We start from the raw sequence: 15,627 nt of genomic DNA, 5'->3' as shown, positions 1-15,627 counted from the left end.
ACAGGGTCCTCCACCCTGGACGGGGACACAGGTGACCGCCCCGCCCCAGCGGGGGTCACACAGGGGTCTCCCCATCCCAGAGGTCACCCAGGGGGTCGCCCACTCCAGAAGTGACACATGGGACTCTCTGCGCCAGGGGGGTCACACAGAGGCCGCTCATCTCAGGGGTGACACAGGAGCTCCCTCACCCCGGGGGCGATGCAGCCGTCCCTCACTCCGAGGGTGACACAGGGGTCTCCCACTCCACGGGCGACACATGGGACCCCCAACCCTGGGGGGTCACGCAGCGGTCCCCCGTCACAGGGGTGATGCAGGGGGTCCCCAACCCACGAAGGCCACACAGAGGTCCCCCTTGTCGGGGGGGTTCCTCCCAACCAGGGGGTGACAGAGGGGACCCCCCACCCCCGCGGGCAGCGCGGCCGGGGCGGGGGGCGGGGCCAGCGCCGCCAGCCACGCCCACAAAAAAACGTCACTCCGAGACCCCGCCCGGTGCCACGGGCGCCCCAGAGCGGCCCGGAGGATCCTACAGCGCGTCCCACCGGACAGAGGAGAGCTCCCCATCCGCCTTCCATCCCTGTTTATTGGGGAACAGCGGGGGGAACCCCTCAGCGCACCCCCCTTGTTCACTGGGCAACAGCGGGGGGACCCCGTCAGCACACCCCCCTTGTTCTCTGGGGAACGGCGGGGGGACCCTCTCGAGCCCCCTCCTTTGTTCATCGGGGAGCAGCCGGGGGGGGCCCTCCCTCAGGACCCCTCCTTGGTCTGCTGTCGGATGAGCTCGGCGTAGAGCCCCCCCCGTCGCACCAGCTCCTCGTGGGTCCCCGCCTGCGGGGACAGCAGGGACAGCGTCACCCCCGGGTGCCCCCCGTGCCGCCCCCGCGCCCGCCCCGGTGCCCGGCGCCGGTCTCACCTCGGCCACGCGGCCGCGGGCCAGCACGGCGATGAGGCTGGCGGCGCGGATGGTGCTGAGGCGGTGGGCGATGAGCAGCACGGTGCGGCCCGTGGCCGCCCGGTCCAGCGCCTCCTGCACCGCCCGCTCCGCCTGCGCGTCCAGCGCGCTCGTGGCCTCGTCCAGGATGAGCACGGCCGGGTCCTTGAGCAGCGCCCGGGCGATGGCGATGCGCTGCTTCTGACCCCCCGACAGCGCCGCGCCGCGCTCGCCTAAGGGACACCGGGGGACACCGCGAGATGGGGGACACCGGGGGACACCGTGGGATGGGGGGACAGCACAAGGACGCTGCGGGATGGGGGTCAGCATGGGATGGGGGAGACAACCATGGGGATGGGGGAACAACTGCTGCACCATCCCGGGAGGAGCCCCAACCCAGAGCCAGGGACCCTCCCCACCCAAACCCCATCCCTCCCGTGCAGACGGTGTCGCCGTGGGAGCGGGGTCACCCCTGCCAGGGTCCCACCCCCGCCTGTCCCCCTCCCGCCCCGGCCGTACCCACAACGGTGTCGTAGCCCTGGGGGAAGCTGCGGATGAAGCCGTCGGCGTTGGCCTGCCGGGCAGCCTCGTACACCTCGGCGTCAGAGGCCTCGGGCTTCCCGAAGCGGATGTTCTCCATGATGGTCGTGGCAAACAGCACCGGCTCCTGCGGCAGCGCCCGGGGCCTCAGTGCTGAGCCCTGGGGACAGCCAGCCCCTCACCTGTCCCTCCTGTCCCCACCTGGCTGATGAAGCCAATGACCTGCCCCCGCAGCCAGGAGGGGTCCAGGCCGGCAATGTCGTGCCCGTCCAGGGTGATGGTTCCTGCCGTGGGCTCGTAGAACCGCTCCAGCAGTGCCGCCACTGTCGACTTCCCTACGGAGGGGACCCCTCAGCCCCTCGGCTCTGGCAGCACTGGAGGGCTCCCAGTCCCTGGCACCCACTGGGTGCACCGAGCAGAGGACTGGGGTGCAGGAGGACGTGCCCAGGGAGAGGTAAGGGGCTGGGACACCGAGGTCCCATGAGGCTACCCCCCCTAGGTGGGGGTTCAGAGGGTCCCAGGTGGGCTGGTACCTCCTCCGGAGGGTCCTACAATGGCCACAGTCTGACAGGGGGGCAGAGTGAGGCTGAAGTCCTGCAGGACCGGGTAGCCAGGCCGGGTGGGATAACTGTGGGCAGAGGAGAGGGAGGCTGTGGGGGCTGCGGGGACATGGTGCCAGCCCCACAGCCTGCAGGGCAGCACGGGGGGCCGCAGGGGGCTGGGGGGGGGCTCACCTGAAGGAAACACGGTGGAAGCAGATGCGGCCGCGCAGGGAGTGGGCAGGGATGGAGCCCCCTCCCTTCAGAGGCACGAGGGGCTCCAGTGTCAGCAGCTCAAAGACGCGGGCGCCGGCGCTCAGACCCCGCACCACCTGCGGGGGGGCAGTGGGAGCACCCTCGGACCCCCAGAACCAGACCCCCAGCCCTGGGGGTGCCAGGAGCCCCTGCCCCACCTACCTGCCCCATCAGGATGGAGATGTTGGCCAAGGACCTGTGGGGGAGAGGCTGCACTCAGGGCTGTGCCAGGGCAGGCTGTGGGGAATGGGGGGTGCTGGGGGTACTCGGGGTAACACCAGGCCCTGCCCTGACCTTTGCACCGTCTGCGAGGCCACCAGGAAGGACATGAGGTCGCCTGGTGAGAGCTCATCCCCAGCCATCAGGGAGCCGCCGACAAAGATGGTTCCCAGTACGATGCCTGTGGGGTGGGGGGGCAGAGATGGTGTTTGGAAGGGGTCCTGCCCCACAGCCCCCCAGGTCCCATCCCACGGCCCCCGCTCACCATTGAGTGCCAGGTTGGAGAGCCCCTGGAAGGCGGCGATGCCGAGCCCCAGCCGCTCGCTCAGCTGGCCGGAGCGCTCCACCTCGGCACAGAACAGCCTGGCACAGGGACAGCCTGGGGTCCCCACTGCCCCTGCTGCCCCTTGCCACCCCCAAGCCCTCCACCCTTACCTCGCTTGCTGCTCCTCCATGGCGAAGGCGCGCACGGTCCGCACGTTCCCCAGCGCCTCGTCTGCCACCACGGTGGCCTTGGCCACCTGCGGGGACAGGGGGAACAGTGGGGACACCCCTGGCTGCGGCCCCTGGGGGTGGCAGGGCTGGGCCGGGGGGGCAGGAGATGGTTACCTGCTCCTGTGCCTGGCGGGAGAGGCTGCGGAGGAAGGCGCCGATGAAGGCCCCGGCGCCCACCAGCGCCGGCAGCGCCACGACCAAGAGCCCCGTGAGCTTGGGCGAGAGCAGGTACAGCGACACGAAGCAGCCGGCGGTCTGGGTGCCACTGCGCAGGCCCTGGGGGGGGGGGTGGTGGGGGGGGGGGGCTGGGGGCCGGGGGGCCGCTGGGCTCACCCGGGACAGGCCCGGCCTCACCTGGGAGATGGCCAGCTTGAAGGAGGACTTGAACTCCTGGATGTCGGCCGTCAGCCGCGTCACCAACTGCCCCGTGCGCGTGGCGTCGAAGAAGGCCACGTCCTGCCTGCCGAGGGAGCGGTGGGTGGGGGTCCCTGCTCTCCCCGCTCCCCCCTCGCCCCCGTGCCCCCGGGTTACCTGAGCAGGGTGGTGAAGAGCGCCTTGCGCATGTCGCCGGCCACCCGCTCGCCGACGCGCGCCAGCAGCGCGATGTACCCGAAGGTCAGCAGCCCCTGCAGGAGGGGGGTCAGGAGGGGCGGGGGCACCCCCGGGGCCCCCCAGCACCCGCCCTTTGGGGAGGTCAGCGCTCACCTGCAGGCAGTAGACGGCGAGGAGGCGCAGGGCCGGGCGCCGCACCTCCCGCAGGTAGGTGGGGATGTGCCCGCGGGCACAGCGGGCCACCACGTTCACCAGCTGCCCCAGCAGCACCGGGATGCGCACGTTGAGCAGGGCTGCGCCCAGCGCCAGCTGTGGGCACACGGACGGGGACAGCGGGTGTCAGGCCACGGCACCGGGACAGTGGCCGTCACACCACGGCACCAGGACGGTGGCTGTCACACCACGGCACCAGGACAGTGGCTGTCACACCGTGGCACGGGGACAGCTGCTGCAATGCCACTGCCCAGTGCTGTGGCGGTGGGACAGTGACTGTCACGCTGTGACACCGGGACGGCAGGTGTCACACCACGGCAACGGGACAGTGGCCACCATGCCCCAGCACCGGGACTGTGGCCGTTGTGCTGTGGCACCAGGACAGCACGTCCCACCCCCGAGCGCAGGTGTGACACGGGGACAGTGGGCATGAGAGGACCGTGGCCACCCACCCGCCCCTGCTCACCAGGACGGCGGCGGAGAGCGCCAGGAGCTGCGGGCGCAGGAAGGTCCAGAACAGCTGCCAGTCAAAGGGGGGCTCCGGGGGGGGCTCCGCGGGCTCGGGGACACCGGGAGGGATGGTGGGGACAGCGGGGACAGCGGCCTCCTGGCAGCGTGCGGCCGTGCCCAGCAGCCCCAGCACCACACAGCCCGTGGCTGAGCCGGCCAGGAGCAGGCACCGGGGGGCCAGGGGGGTGGGGGGGGCGGGGGGCAGCCGGGGGTGCAGCCGGGGGGGCCTGGCCAGACCCAGGTGGCCCCCCCCATACCTGAAACTGGGGAGAAGAGTGAGCACGGTGTGTCCCAATGGGGAGAGCCCCAGGGAGCCCGGGGACCCCCAGCAGGACCAGCAGCCCCCCAGCGCCTGGGGCTGTCCGGCACAGGGAGACCCCAACCCCGCTCCTGCTGTTACCCATGTCCCTGCTTCTGGGGCCCCAGGAGCCCCGACCCCCCCACAGCCCCCACGGACTACCAGGGACACCCCGGGACCCCAGAGTCCCAGCTCCCACCACAAAGAGTTGTGTTCCCCCCTCCAAGGGACCCAGGAGTCCAGGGCCCCCTCTGGGACCCTCCGCAACCCCAGAGTCCAGGCTCACCATACCCCACCAAGAGGAGACCCAGGAGTCCGGGTGCCCACCAGGACCCTCGGGGATCCTCAGGGACACACCACAATCCCCGAGTCCCTGTTCCTCTCACCATCCTCGCACCAAGAGTTGGGGTCCCCCACCACCCAAGGGATCTGTGAGTCTGGGATCCCCCTCGGGACACCCCAGGACTGCAAAGAGTCCCCCCACTGAGTCCGGGACCCCTCTGGGGCTCCCCAGTACCTGACCCTGTATCGGGCCCCCCCCCGACCCCGCCCCGCTGCCCCGGGACATCCACGCACCCCTGAACTCCCCGGGAGCCCCGATCCCCCCACAGCCCCCCTGCTCCCCCGGGACCCCAAAGTCCGGACTCTGTCCACCGCGAATCGGGGTTCCTTCCCCTCCCACTCAAGGGATCGGGAGTGCGGGACCCCCGCGGGACCCCCCGTCCCCCGCCGTACCTTCGCCCCGGGGCTGAGGTCGGTCGGAGCCGGGTCCAAGCGCCCGCCGCCCGCAGCAGCAGCACCGGCAGCGGCATGGCGGCACCGGGAGGGGGGCGGAGCGGGGAGGGACAGGGGCGGCACCGGGGAGGGACCGGGGACTGACCGGGCGAAGGGGCGGCACCGGGGGCGGCACGGGGAGGGACCGGGGAGTGACCGGGGACTGACCGGGCGAAGGGGCGGCACCGAGGGCGGCACGGGGAGGGACCGGACGAAGGGGCGGCACCGGGAGGGAACCGGGGAGGGACCGGACGAAGGGGCGGCATCGGGAGGGAGGGCGGGCACGGGGACGGCACGGGGAGGGACCGGGGTGGAACCGGGGGCGGGGGGGGCGGCCCCGGGCGGGCGGAGCCCCAAACACCGCGGCCCGGGCCCTGCACCAGCACCGGCCCCGCACCAGCCCCTCGGCCCCTTCCCCGGGCTCCGCACCCCGACCCCTCCAGCTCCTGGTCCCTGCACCCCCGCCCTCCTCGGGGCCGCCTCCGGACCCCCCGGACCCGCACCGGGACCCCCGCCGGAGCTCGGACCCCGCACCGGGACCCCCCCCCGCCGCCCCCCGGGGCCGCTGCCGCCATGGCCGGCGGCGAGACCCGGGGCGGGCGCGGGGCCCCGTGAGCGCCCGGCACTGGCGGGGACAGCGGCGGGCACGGCGGGGACCGAGCCAGCCCCGAGCGGCCAGGTGAGACGGGACGCGGACACGGGGACGGGGGGGACAGGGGGTGGCAGAGCCCCGCTGTCCCCGGTGCGGGGAAACCCCCCCTCCTTCCCGGGGTCCCCAGCCCGGCCGCCGCCCCGGGACACCCACGCCGGGGGACACGAGGACACCGGGGCAGAGGTGGCGATGCCCGAGTCCCCACGTGTGACCCCCGGGGAGTCCGGGTCGCTCCCGGGAGTCACCGGCGTGCCGCGCCCGTGTCCCCACGGGGCAGCCGTGTGTCACCTTCGGGTCACGTGTCGCCGTGGGGGTGTCACCGTGGGGCTGTGACCCCGCTGTGTCCCCACGCGGGGTCGCGGGGGTCCCCGTGTGACAAGGTGCCGCTGCGAGGACAGACCTGTGTCCCGGCAGGGTCACCGGGGCCATTGCCTGGGGCCACCGTGTCCCCTGGGCTCTGTCCCCTGACACCGGGGGGGGTCCCGGCTGCCCGGCCCCCGCCCGGGGGTCTCCCCTGCCCCCCCACTGTTTACAGTCCCAGGCTATTTTCGGGCCCTGCGGGTATTTTTGGCCGTCCCGTGCGGGGCCGGGACGGGCCGTGCCGGTGTCACCCGCCGGGACACCCGATCCCGGGGGACGCGGCCGCTGTCCCCAGGGGGGTGTTGCGCAGGTGGGGGTCGCGTCCCTCCCGCCGTCCCGGCCCCGCGGCCGCGGTCCCGCACCGTGAGTCACCCCGGGCAGGAGGGGCCGGACCGTGTCACCTGCGGCCACCGGCCCGGCCGGACACCGGCTGCGGCCACCGCGGGGGACGCAGGTGACGCGCGGGGCTGCGGGGGCAGCGGCGGTGATGGAGGGGGGGCCGGGGGGGTCCCGTCGCGCTCCGCGGTTGGGGGTCCTGTCTTGCTCCAGGGGTGTGGGTCCCATCCTGTGCCGAGGGGAGGGGGTCACCAGGGGGGTGACGGTCCCCTCCAAGGGTTTGGAGTCCTGTCCTCCCCTTGGGGGCTGGGGGTTCCCCTGCTCTGGGGGGTGGTCCTGTCCCGGGGGTGTGGGGTCCTGCCCTGCCCCAGCGGGGAGTCCCGTCCTCTCCCGGGCAGGGGGTCCCCAGGGCATTGAGAGGCCACTGGGACAGAGGGCTGGCTCTGAGCTGGTCCCGCTCCCGGCTGCTGCCCCCTGGCACTGAAAGGGGGGCTGTGGGGTGGGGAGCTGTGGGTACAGGGGACTGTGGAGAGGGGCTCTATGGAGATGAGGGATGTGGGGGCTGTGGGTACAGGGTCCATGGGGAGGGGGCTCCCCCCACGCGGACTGCGGGGGGCAGCACAGCATGGGGGGGTCAGTTGGGGTCCCTCGGGCTGGGCGGGGGGGGTCTGTCCCGGGGGACCCCGCGGGGTCATGGCAGGTCCTGGCACTGGTTCGGCCGGTGGGACAGGACAGGCTGGTGGCAGCTGCGGTGTCACCCGTAGTGTCACCTGCCCGAGGCCGGGGCCAGCTCAGGCCACCCGAATTTGGGGCATGTGGGTGACGCTGCGGGACCTCCGCGGCATTTCCGGTGCCCAAAACCTGCCCCCCTCGCCTGCCCCACGGCCGCCCCACCGCGGCAGCCGGTGCCGACAGGTGTCCCCGCAGGTGATGGCAGAGCAGGGGGAGAAGGACCCGGAGTACCCGGAATACCGGGAATACCAGCGGCTGGAGGACTGCGAGGAGGACTCGCCCCCGGGCGAGGATGAGGAGGAGCTGCTGCTGCACGTCACCGAGGGCCCAACAGGTACCGGGGCCCCACCTGGTGGGGGATCCAGGGGTCCCCGTGGGCCGTCTGGGGGTGCCAGGCGGGGGGGTTTATGAGTCCCAGGTGGGGATCTGTGGGTCCCAAGGTGGGGGTCCCAGGCTGGGGTGTCCATACCCCATTCCCACCTGATCCCCCACGTGTTTCCCCCCACAGACTCGTGGCACCACATCAAGGACCTGGACAGTTTCTTCACCAAGATATCCTGGCACAGCCCTTGGTGGCACTGTGGGGGGACGTGGAGGGACATGGGAGGACCCCGAGAATGGGGGAATGGCACGGTGGGGTCTGTCACACCCTCACAGGTTCCTTAACCCCCCCCCGTACATCTACCACTTCCACCAGAGGAACGGCTTCGCCTGCGTTGTGCTCTCAGATGTCCTCGAGCTGGTGTAAGTGGCACCTCGTTGTGGGCACACGGTGCCACGTGGACCCGACACGAGGATCCCGCTGACCCCCCCCCGCCCCCCAGGCAGTTCCTGTTCGTCGTCACCTTCAGCACGTTCCTGCTGTGCTGCGTCGACTACGACGTCCTGTTTGCCACCCGGCCCCTGAACCAGAGCCACGTGCCCGAGCACGCCAAGGTGACGCTGCCCGACGCCGTGCTGCCCGCCCCGCAGTGCGCCCGCAGGTGGGCAGGGGCACGGGGGGCTGGCCAGGGGCCCGCTGCTGTGGGTGACTCGTGGGGTGGCTGCTGTCCCTGCTGGCATTGGTGGCGTGGCCACAGGGGGGTCTCAGTGCCGCTGGTGTGGCCCAGTCGGGTCCCGGTGCTGTGGGTGACGCGTGCCCCTGGCAGGCTCCGTGGCAGCAGGTGGCTGCTGGGCCTGCTGGCATGAACGTGGGGGGTCCCAGTGGCACTGGTGAGACACGTGTCCCCAAAGACTCCCTGGCAGCAGGTGACCATGGGGGAGTTGAGTTGGTGGCACTGGTGACACCTGTGTCCCTGCAGGCTCTGTGGCAGCGGGTGGCCACAGGGGGGTCCTAGTGGCACTGGTGACATCTGTGTCCCCACAGGCTCCGTGGCAGCGGGTGGCTGCTGTTCCTGCTGGTGCTGGCGGGCATGGTCTGGCTGTGCCGCCTGGTCACGGCGCTCCGGCGCCTCGTGGGCTACTGGGAGATCCGGAGCTTCTACATCCGAGCGCTCGGCATCCCCGCGGTGAGTGCGGGCTGGAGGGGCTGGGAAGGGCTGGGGACAGGCTGGGGTCAGGACTGTGCCGTGTGGTGCTGGCTGTGCCATGCTGAGCCGTGCCATGCTGAGCCGTGCCGTGCCATGCTGTATGGTGCTGGCTGTGCCATGCTGAGCCGTGCCATGTGGTGCTGAGCCGTGCCATTGACACGTGGTCCTGAGATGTGCCATGTCATGCTGAACCACGCCGGTGCTGTGTGGTGCTGGGCTGTGCCGTGCTGAGCTGTATCACACGGTGCTGAGCCGTGCCATGCTGTGCTGCACGGTGCTGAGCAGTGCCACGTGCTGCTGTGCTGTGCTGAGCTGTGCCACGGAGTGCCAGTGCCAATCACTGCCATTGTCAGTGGAGGAGCTGTGCAACCACAGCTGGCGGGTGATGCTGTGCCATGCTGTACCACGCCAGCGCCAACACCCGTGTCGTTGTCCCAGGATGAGCTGTGTAACCACAGCTGGCAGTCGGTGCAGGCCCGGCTGCTGGCGCTGCAGCGGCGCCAGCCCCTGTGCGTGCCACGCCGGGAGCTGACGGAGCTCGACATCCACCACCGCATCCTGCGCTTCCGCAACTACACCGTGGCCATGGTCAACAAGTCCCTGCTGCCCGTGCGCTTCCACCTCCCGCTGCTCGGCCCCGTCGTCTTCCTCACGCGCGGCCTCCAGTTCAACCTGGAGCTGCTGCTGTTCCGGGGCCCGGCCGCGCTCTTCCAGAACACCTGGAGCCTGCGGCCGCAGGTGAAGCGGGCGGGGGCGCGGCGGGCGCTGGCGCGGGGGCTGGCGCGGGCGGCCGTGCTGCTGGGGGTGGCCAACCTGGCGCTGTGCCCCTGCGTGCTGGGCTGGCGCCTGCTCCTCGCCTTCTTCAGCTACGCCGAGGGGCTGAAGCGGGCGCCGGGCAGCCTGGGCGCGCGCCGCTGGTCGCTCTACGCCCGCCACTACCTGCGGCACTTCAACGAGCTGGGCCACGAGCTGCGGGCGCGGCTGAGCCGCGGCCACGCGCCGGCCACCAAGTACATGGACTCGTTCAGCAGCCCGCTGCTGGCCGTGCTGGCCCGGCACGTCGGCTTCTTCGCCGGCTCCGTGCTGGCCGTGCTCATCGTGCTCACCGTGTACGACGAGGACGTGCTGACGGTGCAGCACATCCTGACGGCCATCACGCTGCTGGGGCTGGTGGTCACCGTGGCCAGGTGGGTGCCGGGACCGGCAATCGCGGCGGGCGTGCCGGGCTCTGTGCCGTGCCGGGTGGGCAGGGGGGCTCAGGTGGGACCCCGCCTGTCACCACCAGGTCCTTCATCCCTGACGAGCACTCGGTGTGGTGCCCCGAGCAGCTGCTGCAGCGGGTCCTGGCGCACGTCCATTACCTGCCCGAGCACTGGCAGGGCCGCGCCGGCCGCGCCGAAACGCGCGCTGAGATGGCACAGCTCTTCCAGTACAAGGCGGTGGGTGCAGCCCCCCCTGCCACGGGACCCTCCTCCCTAGACCCTCCTCTCTGCCACTCCCCTCCCCCAGGACCCCACAGACTGGGAGCTCCCTGTCCCAGGATCCCCCACCCTGGGACCCCCCCATCCCCAGGACCCCACAGACTGGGAGCTCCCTTTCCAAGGACCCCCCACCCTGGGATCTCCCATGCCAGGACACTCCTGCCCCAAGACTCCTCATGCCTTGGAATCCCCCACCCTGGGACCCCTTAACCCGGGGACCCCCCCACCTGAGGACACCCCATCTCCAGTACCCCCACCCCGGGACCCACTGCCCTAAGACCCCTTGCACCCAAGACCCCCCTCCCCAGTGGGTCACGATTGCCCCCTCCAGGACCGACTCCTTGGGACCCCCACCCTGGCCCTCCCACCACAGTACTTCCCACCCCGGAACCCCCTTGCCGGGACCCCCTGGACTCCCCTGTCCCCCCACGCAGGTTTTCATCCTGGAGGAGCTGCTGAGCCCCCTGGTGACCCCCCTGATCCTCATCTTCGCGTTCCCCCCCCCGCGCCCTCGACATCGTGGATTTCTTCCGCAACTTCACGGTGGAGGTGGCCGGGGTGGGCGACATCTGCTCCTTCGCCCAGCTGGACGTGCGGCACCACGGCAACCCCCAGGTGGGGCCCGGGGGGGCTCGGGGGGACCCGGGGCGGGGGGAGGCCGGGGATGGGGGGTCCCGCGGCAGGGGGACCCGTGTCGGGGTGTCCCGTGTCCCTATCTCTGCAGTGGGTGCCTGGGGGGCACACAGAGGACCCCCGTAGTGGGCGATTGGGGTGAGGGGGACCCGTGTCGGGGTGTGCCACGACCCTGTCCCCGCAGTGGCTGTCGGGGGGTCACACGGAGGCCCCCCCGGAGCGCCAAGCAGAGCACGGGAAGACGGAGCTGTCGCTGATGCGCTTCGCCCTGAGCAACCCGCGGTGGCGGCCGCCGCCGCCCGCCCGCCGCTTCCTCGGCCACCTGCACGCCCAGGTGACCCGCGACGCGGCCACCGCGCCACCCCCCCGGCCACTGCTGGCCGAAGGGCCGCTGGCCGCCTCCCTCCTGTCCGAGGACTCGGCCCTGGCGGTGAGTGAGGGCGGTCTGGGGAGGCTGGGGGGTGTTTTGGGGTCCCCCCCCCTGACGCGTGTCCCCGCAGCCCGAGGGGTTGGTGGCCAGTGTCCTGATGGCCAGCGGGCTGGTGGCCCGGGACCCGCGCTTCGGGCAGCCCTGCAGCACGGCCAGCGCCACCGCCAGCCTGCTGGCGTCCCTGCGGACCCCGCTGGGGACCCCCCCGGGCACACCCCTGCCCGGGCAGGGGCGCGGAGCCCCCGACAGCCCCGGAGAGCGCCTGAGCCCCGAGGAGAGGTGGGGAGGGGGCTTTGGGGAGGAGTGTGGCGGCAGGGAGGGGTGTCACGGTGGGGAGGGGGTGTCACGGAGGGCAAGAGTGTTGTGATGAAGAGGGGGCATCACAGGGGAGAAGGAGGCATCAAGAAGGGGGTGTCAGGGCAGGGAGGGTGTGTTGTGGTGGGGACGGGGGGTGGTGGCGGAAAGGGGTGCCATGACAAGGAGGGGAGGGGCTGTCATGGTGGGGAGGGGGCGTCGCGGTGGCTCGGAGATATCACAGGGGGGGTCATGGCAGGGGTGGGTGTCGCGGCTCGGGGGTGTCATGGCGGGGAGAGGGTATCGTGGAGGGGCTTTCACGGCAGGGAGTGGTGTCACAGTGACTCGGGGGTGTCACGGTGGGGAGGGGGTGTCACGGCGGGGAGGGGGTGGAGGGGAGGAGTGTTGTGGTGGGTCATACCTGTCGAGGCGGGGTGGAAGCGTCGTGGTAGGGAGGGGGCTGTCACAGCGGTTCAGGGGTGAAGAGGGGGTGTCGTGGTGGGGGTGTCACATCGCCCCCCCCCCTGCGGCCCCCCCAGGCCGGCGCTGAGCGAGTCGCGGCTGCGCAGCCTGAGCCGCTCGGCGCTGCTGGCTGAGGTGGCCTCGGCCGAGATGAGCCTCCACGCCATCTACCTGCACCAGGTGTGTCCCCCGGGGTGCCCCTGCCCACCGGAGTGTCACTGTCCAGCTGCTCTGCCCTCAGCCCCGGGGGGTCCTGCCTGGCCCTGGCGCCTGTCCCACGTCCCTTGTCCTTCATCCCTTGTCCCTGTCCCCCACTCCTTGTCCCCAGCCCTGTTCCAGGCTGCCCCCTCACATTGCCCCATGGGGTGACACCCCACCCTCCCCCATTTTTGGCCAGGGACCCCACAGCCAGTGCCAGATGGGGCACTGGGAACGAGGCCCCGTGGCCAATGTCACCCATGTCCCCCTTCTGCCACCCCTTCAGTGGCCAGGGGTGTCATGGGCTGGGGGACCCCTTCCCTGCTGCCCCATGGGGAGGCAGCTTCTCATGGAGGGGCCCTGAGTGCCAACACTGTGGGGGGGCTCAGAGCACCAGTATGGGGGGCTCTGCTATGGTGGGGGGCTCAGAACATCAATACTGGGGGGACTCTGACCACCAATATGTGGGAGCAGCGCTGTTCTAGGGGGCTCTGGCTGCCTCTGGGGGCCTCTGCCCACCGTGCTGGGGGGCTCTGTCTCTGGGGGGGGCTCTGAGCACTAATATGGGGGTCTCTGCTATGCCGGGGGGCTCTGACCTTTCCTCCCGCCCCCCCAGCTCCACCAGCAGCAGCAGCAGCCGCAGGGCCCCGGCCCCCAGCCCGCGGGGGGATGGGTGCCCACGGGGACACCCAAACCCCTCTTCGTGACCACAGGTGAGCACCGGCAGTGCGGGGGTCTCAGGGGACCGGGGGGACATTGCTCAAACCCCCCCCCCGCAGGGCTGAGCCCCGAGCTGGGGCCGCGGGGGGGTCCCAGGGATTCTGACCCGCCCTGTGCCCCCCCAGGCTCGGCTGCCCGGGCCTCGCAGCTGCGGGAGATGCCGCTGGGTGGGTGGGCCGAGGAGGAGGAGGAGGAGGAGGAGGAAGAGGAGACGATGACGATGACGTAGCCGGACCCGGCTCTGGTGAGTGGGGGCAGGGGGGCTGGAGACCCTGGGGCTGGGGACAGGGAGACCCTGGGGTGGGACACGGTGACCCCAGGGCTAGGGACATGGGGACTCCCGGGACTGGGACATGGAAAACCCCTGGAGGTGGGACATGGGGACCCCAAGGGCTGGGGACAGAGAGACCCCCAGGGCTGGGGTTCACCAAGGCCTGGCTGCCACGTGTGCCGGGGTCCCCAGTTGTCAGGGTCCCCACTCTGGGATCCCCACTGATGCCCCATTCCCTCCACAGGGCCCTGGTTGTGCCGAGACCCCCCAGAGGTGCCGGGGGAGCTGCCGTGGGCGTGGGGTGGCTGCAGTGGGGGGCTCGCCGTGCCCACTGTGCTGCTGTCGGGGCCCTGCCCGTGGGAGCCCCCCACTTGGGGTGTCCCTGGTGCCCGTGCTGTGGCGTGGGGCTGGGGGTGCTGCGAGGGGCCCCCCCAGGTGCTGTGTTTAGGGGGGTGCACGGGGCTGGTGCCTCCCACGGTGCCCTGGGCACCAGCAGAAATAAAGGTTTACAGAGGGGCTGTGCCCCCTGTCTGCTTGGGGGGTGGGCTGGGGGGAGCTGGGAGGATGATGCCATGGACGGGGCCGTGGCAGTTTGGGGGTGACACTGGGGTGCGTGGGCAGGTGGCAGGAGTGCTGCTGGGGTGGGGCCACTCACCTGCAGCTGCCCAGGTGTGAGCCACAGGGCCCTGGCCGTGTCCCCCTCCCACCATTGCCCACCCCTCGGAGCCGTGGCACCTTGGCCACGTGCCCTCACTCCTCGTGGCCAGAGCACGGCCACGTCCCCTCAGCCCCCCTGGTTCCCACCTCCCGTGTCCCGAGTGTGGACGGGTGACCTCAGAGGTGCCACAGAACCCGTCCCCTCCCCAGAGCCACCGGTGCCACCACAGGAGCCCAAGTGCCAGGCCGGGGTATCAAAACTAAAACCTTTACTGGGGGGTGGCGGCAGGACGGGGGGCGCAGCCGCAGGGACCCCCGTGTGCCCCGTGTGCCCCATGTGCCCCGTGTGCCCGCGCTCAGGGCGCCGGGCCCGGCGGGCGCCGCTCCTGCAGGGAGAAGGACTGGCTGCGGATGCGCAGGGCCACCTCCTGCGTGCGGAACGTCAGCCCGAAGATGTCCTCGTGGTAGCGGTTCTTGTCCTGCGGGACGGGCGTCAGGGCGGGGCCGGGGAACCCCATGGGGTCCCCACGGGGTCCCCCGTGGGGTCCCAGCCCTTACCCTCAGCTCGCTGATGACGTCCCCCGCCTGCCCCAGCGTCATGTCTCCCTCCTGGGCCAGGATGTGCTGCACGGTCTGCAGCACCTCGGTGGCCATGGTGACGTCCCCGCACACGTACATGTGGCCCCCGCGCTGGCACAGCACCTCGTGCACCTCGGCCGCCAGCTGCGCCCGCAGCACGTCCTGCACGTAGGTCTGGGGACACCGCGGGGCCCGATGGCACCTGGCACCACCCAACCCGTCCCCAGGTCCCCATCCCCACCCCTGTGCTGTCTCTGTCCTCATCCCTCTCCCCAGCCCCTCCTCCCTTCGTGTCCCCATCCTGTCCCTGTCCCCATATGTGTCCTTGGCCCCTCTCTTCCTCTCCTCCTTCCCTGGCCTTGTGTCACCCACTGATCCCTGTCCCCTCCATTTCTATCCCCATCTCATCCATGTCCTTGTCCCCATCACAGTCCCCTCCCCAGCTCCATCCCTGTCCCCATCCTGTCCCTGTCCCCATCCCACCTCGGAGGTCTCAGGCTGGCAGGAGAAGGCCATGAGCACCTTGGCTGAGGGGCCCCTCCATCCTGTCCTCATCCCATCCCTGTCCCCATCCGGTCCCCATCCCATCCCTGTCCCCATCCGGTCCCCATCCCGTCCCTGTCCCGTCACACTTTGTGGGTCCTGGACTGGCAGGAGAAAGCTGTGAGTGCCTGACCATGGATCCCTCCATTTCTGTCCCCGTCCCTGTCCCCATCACGGCCCCTCCCCAGCTCCATCCTTACTCCAGTCTCTCCCCATCCCGTTCCCATCCCACCCCTGTCCCCGTCACACCTTGGGGGTCCCGGGCTGGCGGGAGAAGGCCGTGAGCACCTGGCTGAGGGCCCCCTGCTCCCGCGCCTGCTCCATCTCCTCGCAGTAGATGTGGTCCAGGGCAGACGAGCGGCACCCAAACACCAGCACCATGGGGCCCAGGGAGACACCTGCGGGGACAGTGGCCCTGGCTCCCTGC

The 15,627-nt window shown here is 71.4% G+C and overlaps 3 protein-coding genes across 3 annotated transcripts; 1 reads left to right on the top strand and 2 right to left on the bottom strand.

Moving 5' to 3' along the window:
* Nucleotides 1-560: 560 nt before the first annotated feature.
* Nucleotides 561-5,361, bottom strand: ABCB8 (ATP binding cassette subfamily B member 8). Its single transcript, XM_027704434.1, has 16 exons — nt 5,285-5,361; nt 4,208-4,514; nt 3,682-3,837; nt 3,508-3,602; nt 3,331-3,436; nt 3,091-3,252; nt 2,917-3,002; nt 2,747-2,844; nt 2,557-2,662; nt 2,425-2,458; nt 2,203-2,339; nt 2,002-2,096; nt 1,670-1,803; nt 1,448-1,595; nt 911-1,161; nt 561-825 (listed from the first exon to the last, which is right to left on the bottom strand). The coding sequence occupies exons 1-16, from the start codon at nt 5,359-5,361 to the stop codon at nt 745-747; spliced, it is 2,073 nt and encodes a 690-aa protein (XP_027560235.1). The 3' UTR covers nt 561-744.
* A 2,023-nt stretch (nt 5,362-7,384) lies between these two features.
* Nucleotides 7,385-13,932, top strand: LOC113977901 (autophagy-related protein 9A-like). The gene is given in 15 exon segments (XM_027704433.1): nt 7,385-7,737; nt 7,912-7,955; nt 8,083-8,147; nt 8,228-8,386; nt 8,770-8,911; nt 9,371-10,119; nt 10,218-10,371; nt 10,848-10,910; nt 10,912-11,028; nt 11,231-11,476; nt 11,547-11,755; nt 12,310-12,412; nt 13,047-13,143; nt 13,276-13,394; nt 13,666-13,932. Coding segments are annotated over 14 exon segments (2,505 nt in total). The 5' UTR covers nt 7,385-7,484; the 3' UTR covers nt 13,380-13,394; nt 13,666-13,932.
* A 483-nt stretch (nt 13,933-14,415) lies between these two features.
* Nucleotides 14,416-15,621, bottom strand: LOC113977904 (nitric oxide synthase, endothelial-like). The gene is made up of 3 exons (XM_027704435.1): nt 15,450-15,621; nt 14,637-14,831; nt 14,416-14,557 (listed from the first exon to the last, which is right to left on the bottom strand). Exons 1-3 carry the CDS (start codon nt 15,579-15,581, stop codon nt 14,435-14,437), a joined length of 450 nt encoding a protein of 149 aa, XP_027560236.1. The 5' UTR covers nt 15,582-15,621; the 3' UTR covers nt 14,416-14,434.
* Between the last annotated feature and the right edge of the window lie 6 nt (nt 15,622-15,627).

This window comes from Neopelma chrysocephalum, unplaced genomic scaffold (genome assembly GCF_003984885.1).
Source record: "Neopelma chrysocephalum unplaced genomic scaffold, ASM398488v2 Primary Assembly neopelma1_276, whole genome shotgun sequence".
Lineage (NCBI taxonomy): Eukaryota > Metazoa > Chordata > Aves > Passeriformes > Pipridae > Neopelma > Neopelma chrysocephalum.
Note: the sequence above shows the minus strand (reverse complement) of the source record. Positions and strands in the feature narration are given on the sequence as shown.

Excerpts from the sequence above, each read along its gene's own strand:
- ABCB8 (XM_027704434.1), bottom strand. The coding sequence starts at position 5,361 with ATGCCGCTGCCGGTGCTGCTGCTGCGGGCGGCGGGCGCTTGGACCCGG. Across the intron at positions 2,097-2,202 it reads TTCCACCGTGTTTCCTTCAG|TTATCCCACCCGGCCTGGCT; the intron begins GTGAGCCCCCCC and ends CTCTGCCCACAG. Across the intron at positions 826-910 it reads CCCGCGGCCGCGTGGCCGAG|GCGGGGACCCACGAGGAGCT; the intron begins GTGAGACCGGCG and ends CTGTCCCCGCAG.
- LOC113977904 (XM_027704435.1), bottom strand. The coding sequence starts at position 15,581 with ATGGTGCTGGTGTTTGGGTGCCGCTCGTCTGCCCTGGACCACATCTAC. Across the intron at positions 14,832-15,449 it reads GCCAGCCCGGGACCCCCAAG|ACCTACGTGCAGGACGTGCT; the intron begins GTGTGACGGGGA and ends CGGTGTCCCCAG. Across the intron at positions 14,558-14,636 it reads ACGTCATCAGCGAGCTGAGG|GACAAGAACCGCTACCACGA; the intron begins GTAAGGGCTGGG and ends CCCGTCCCGCAG.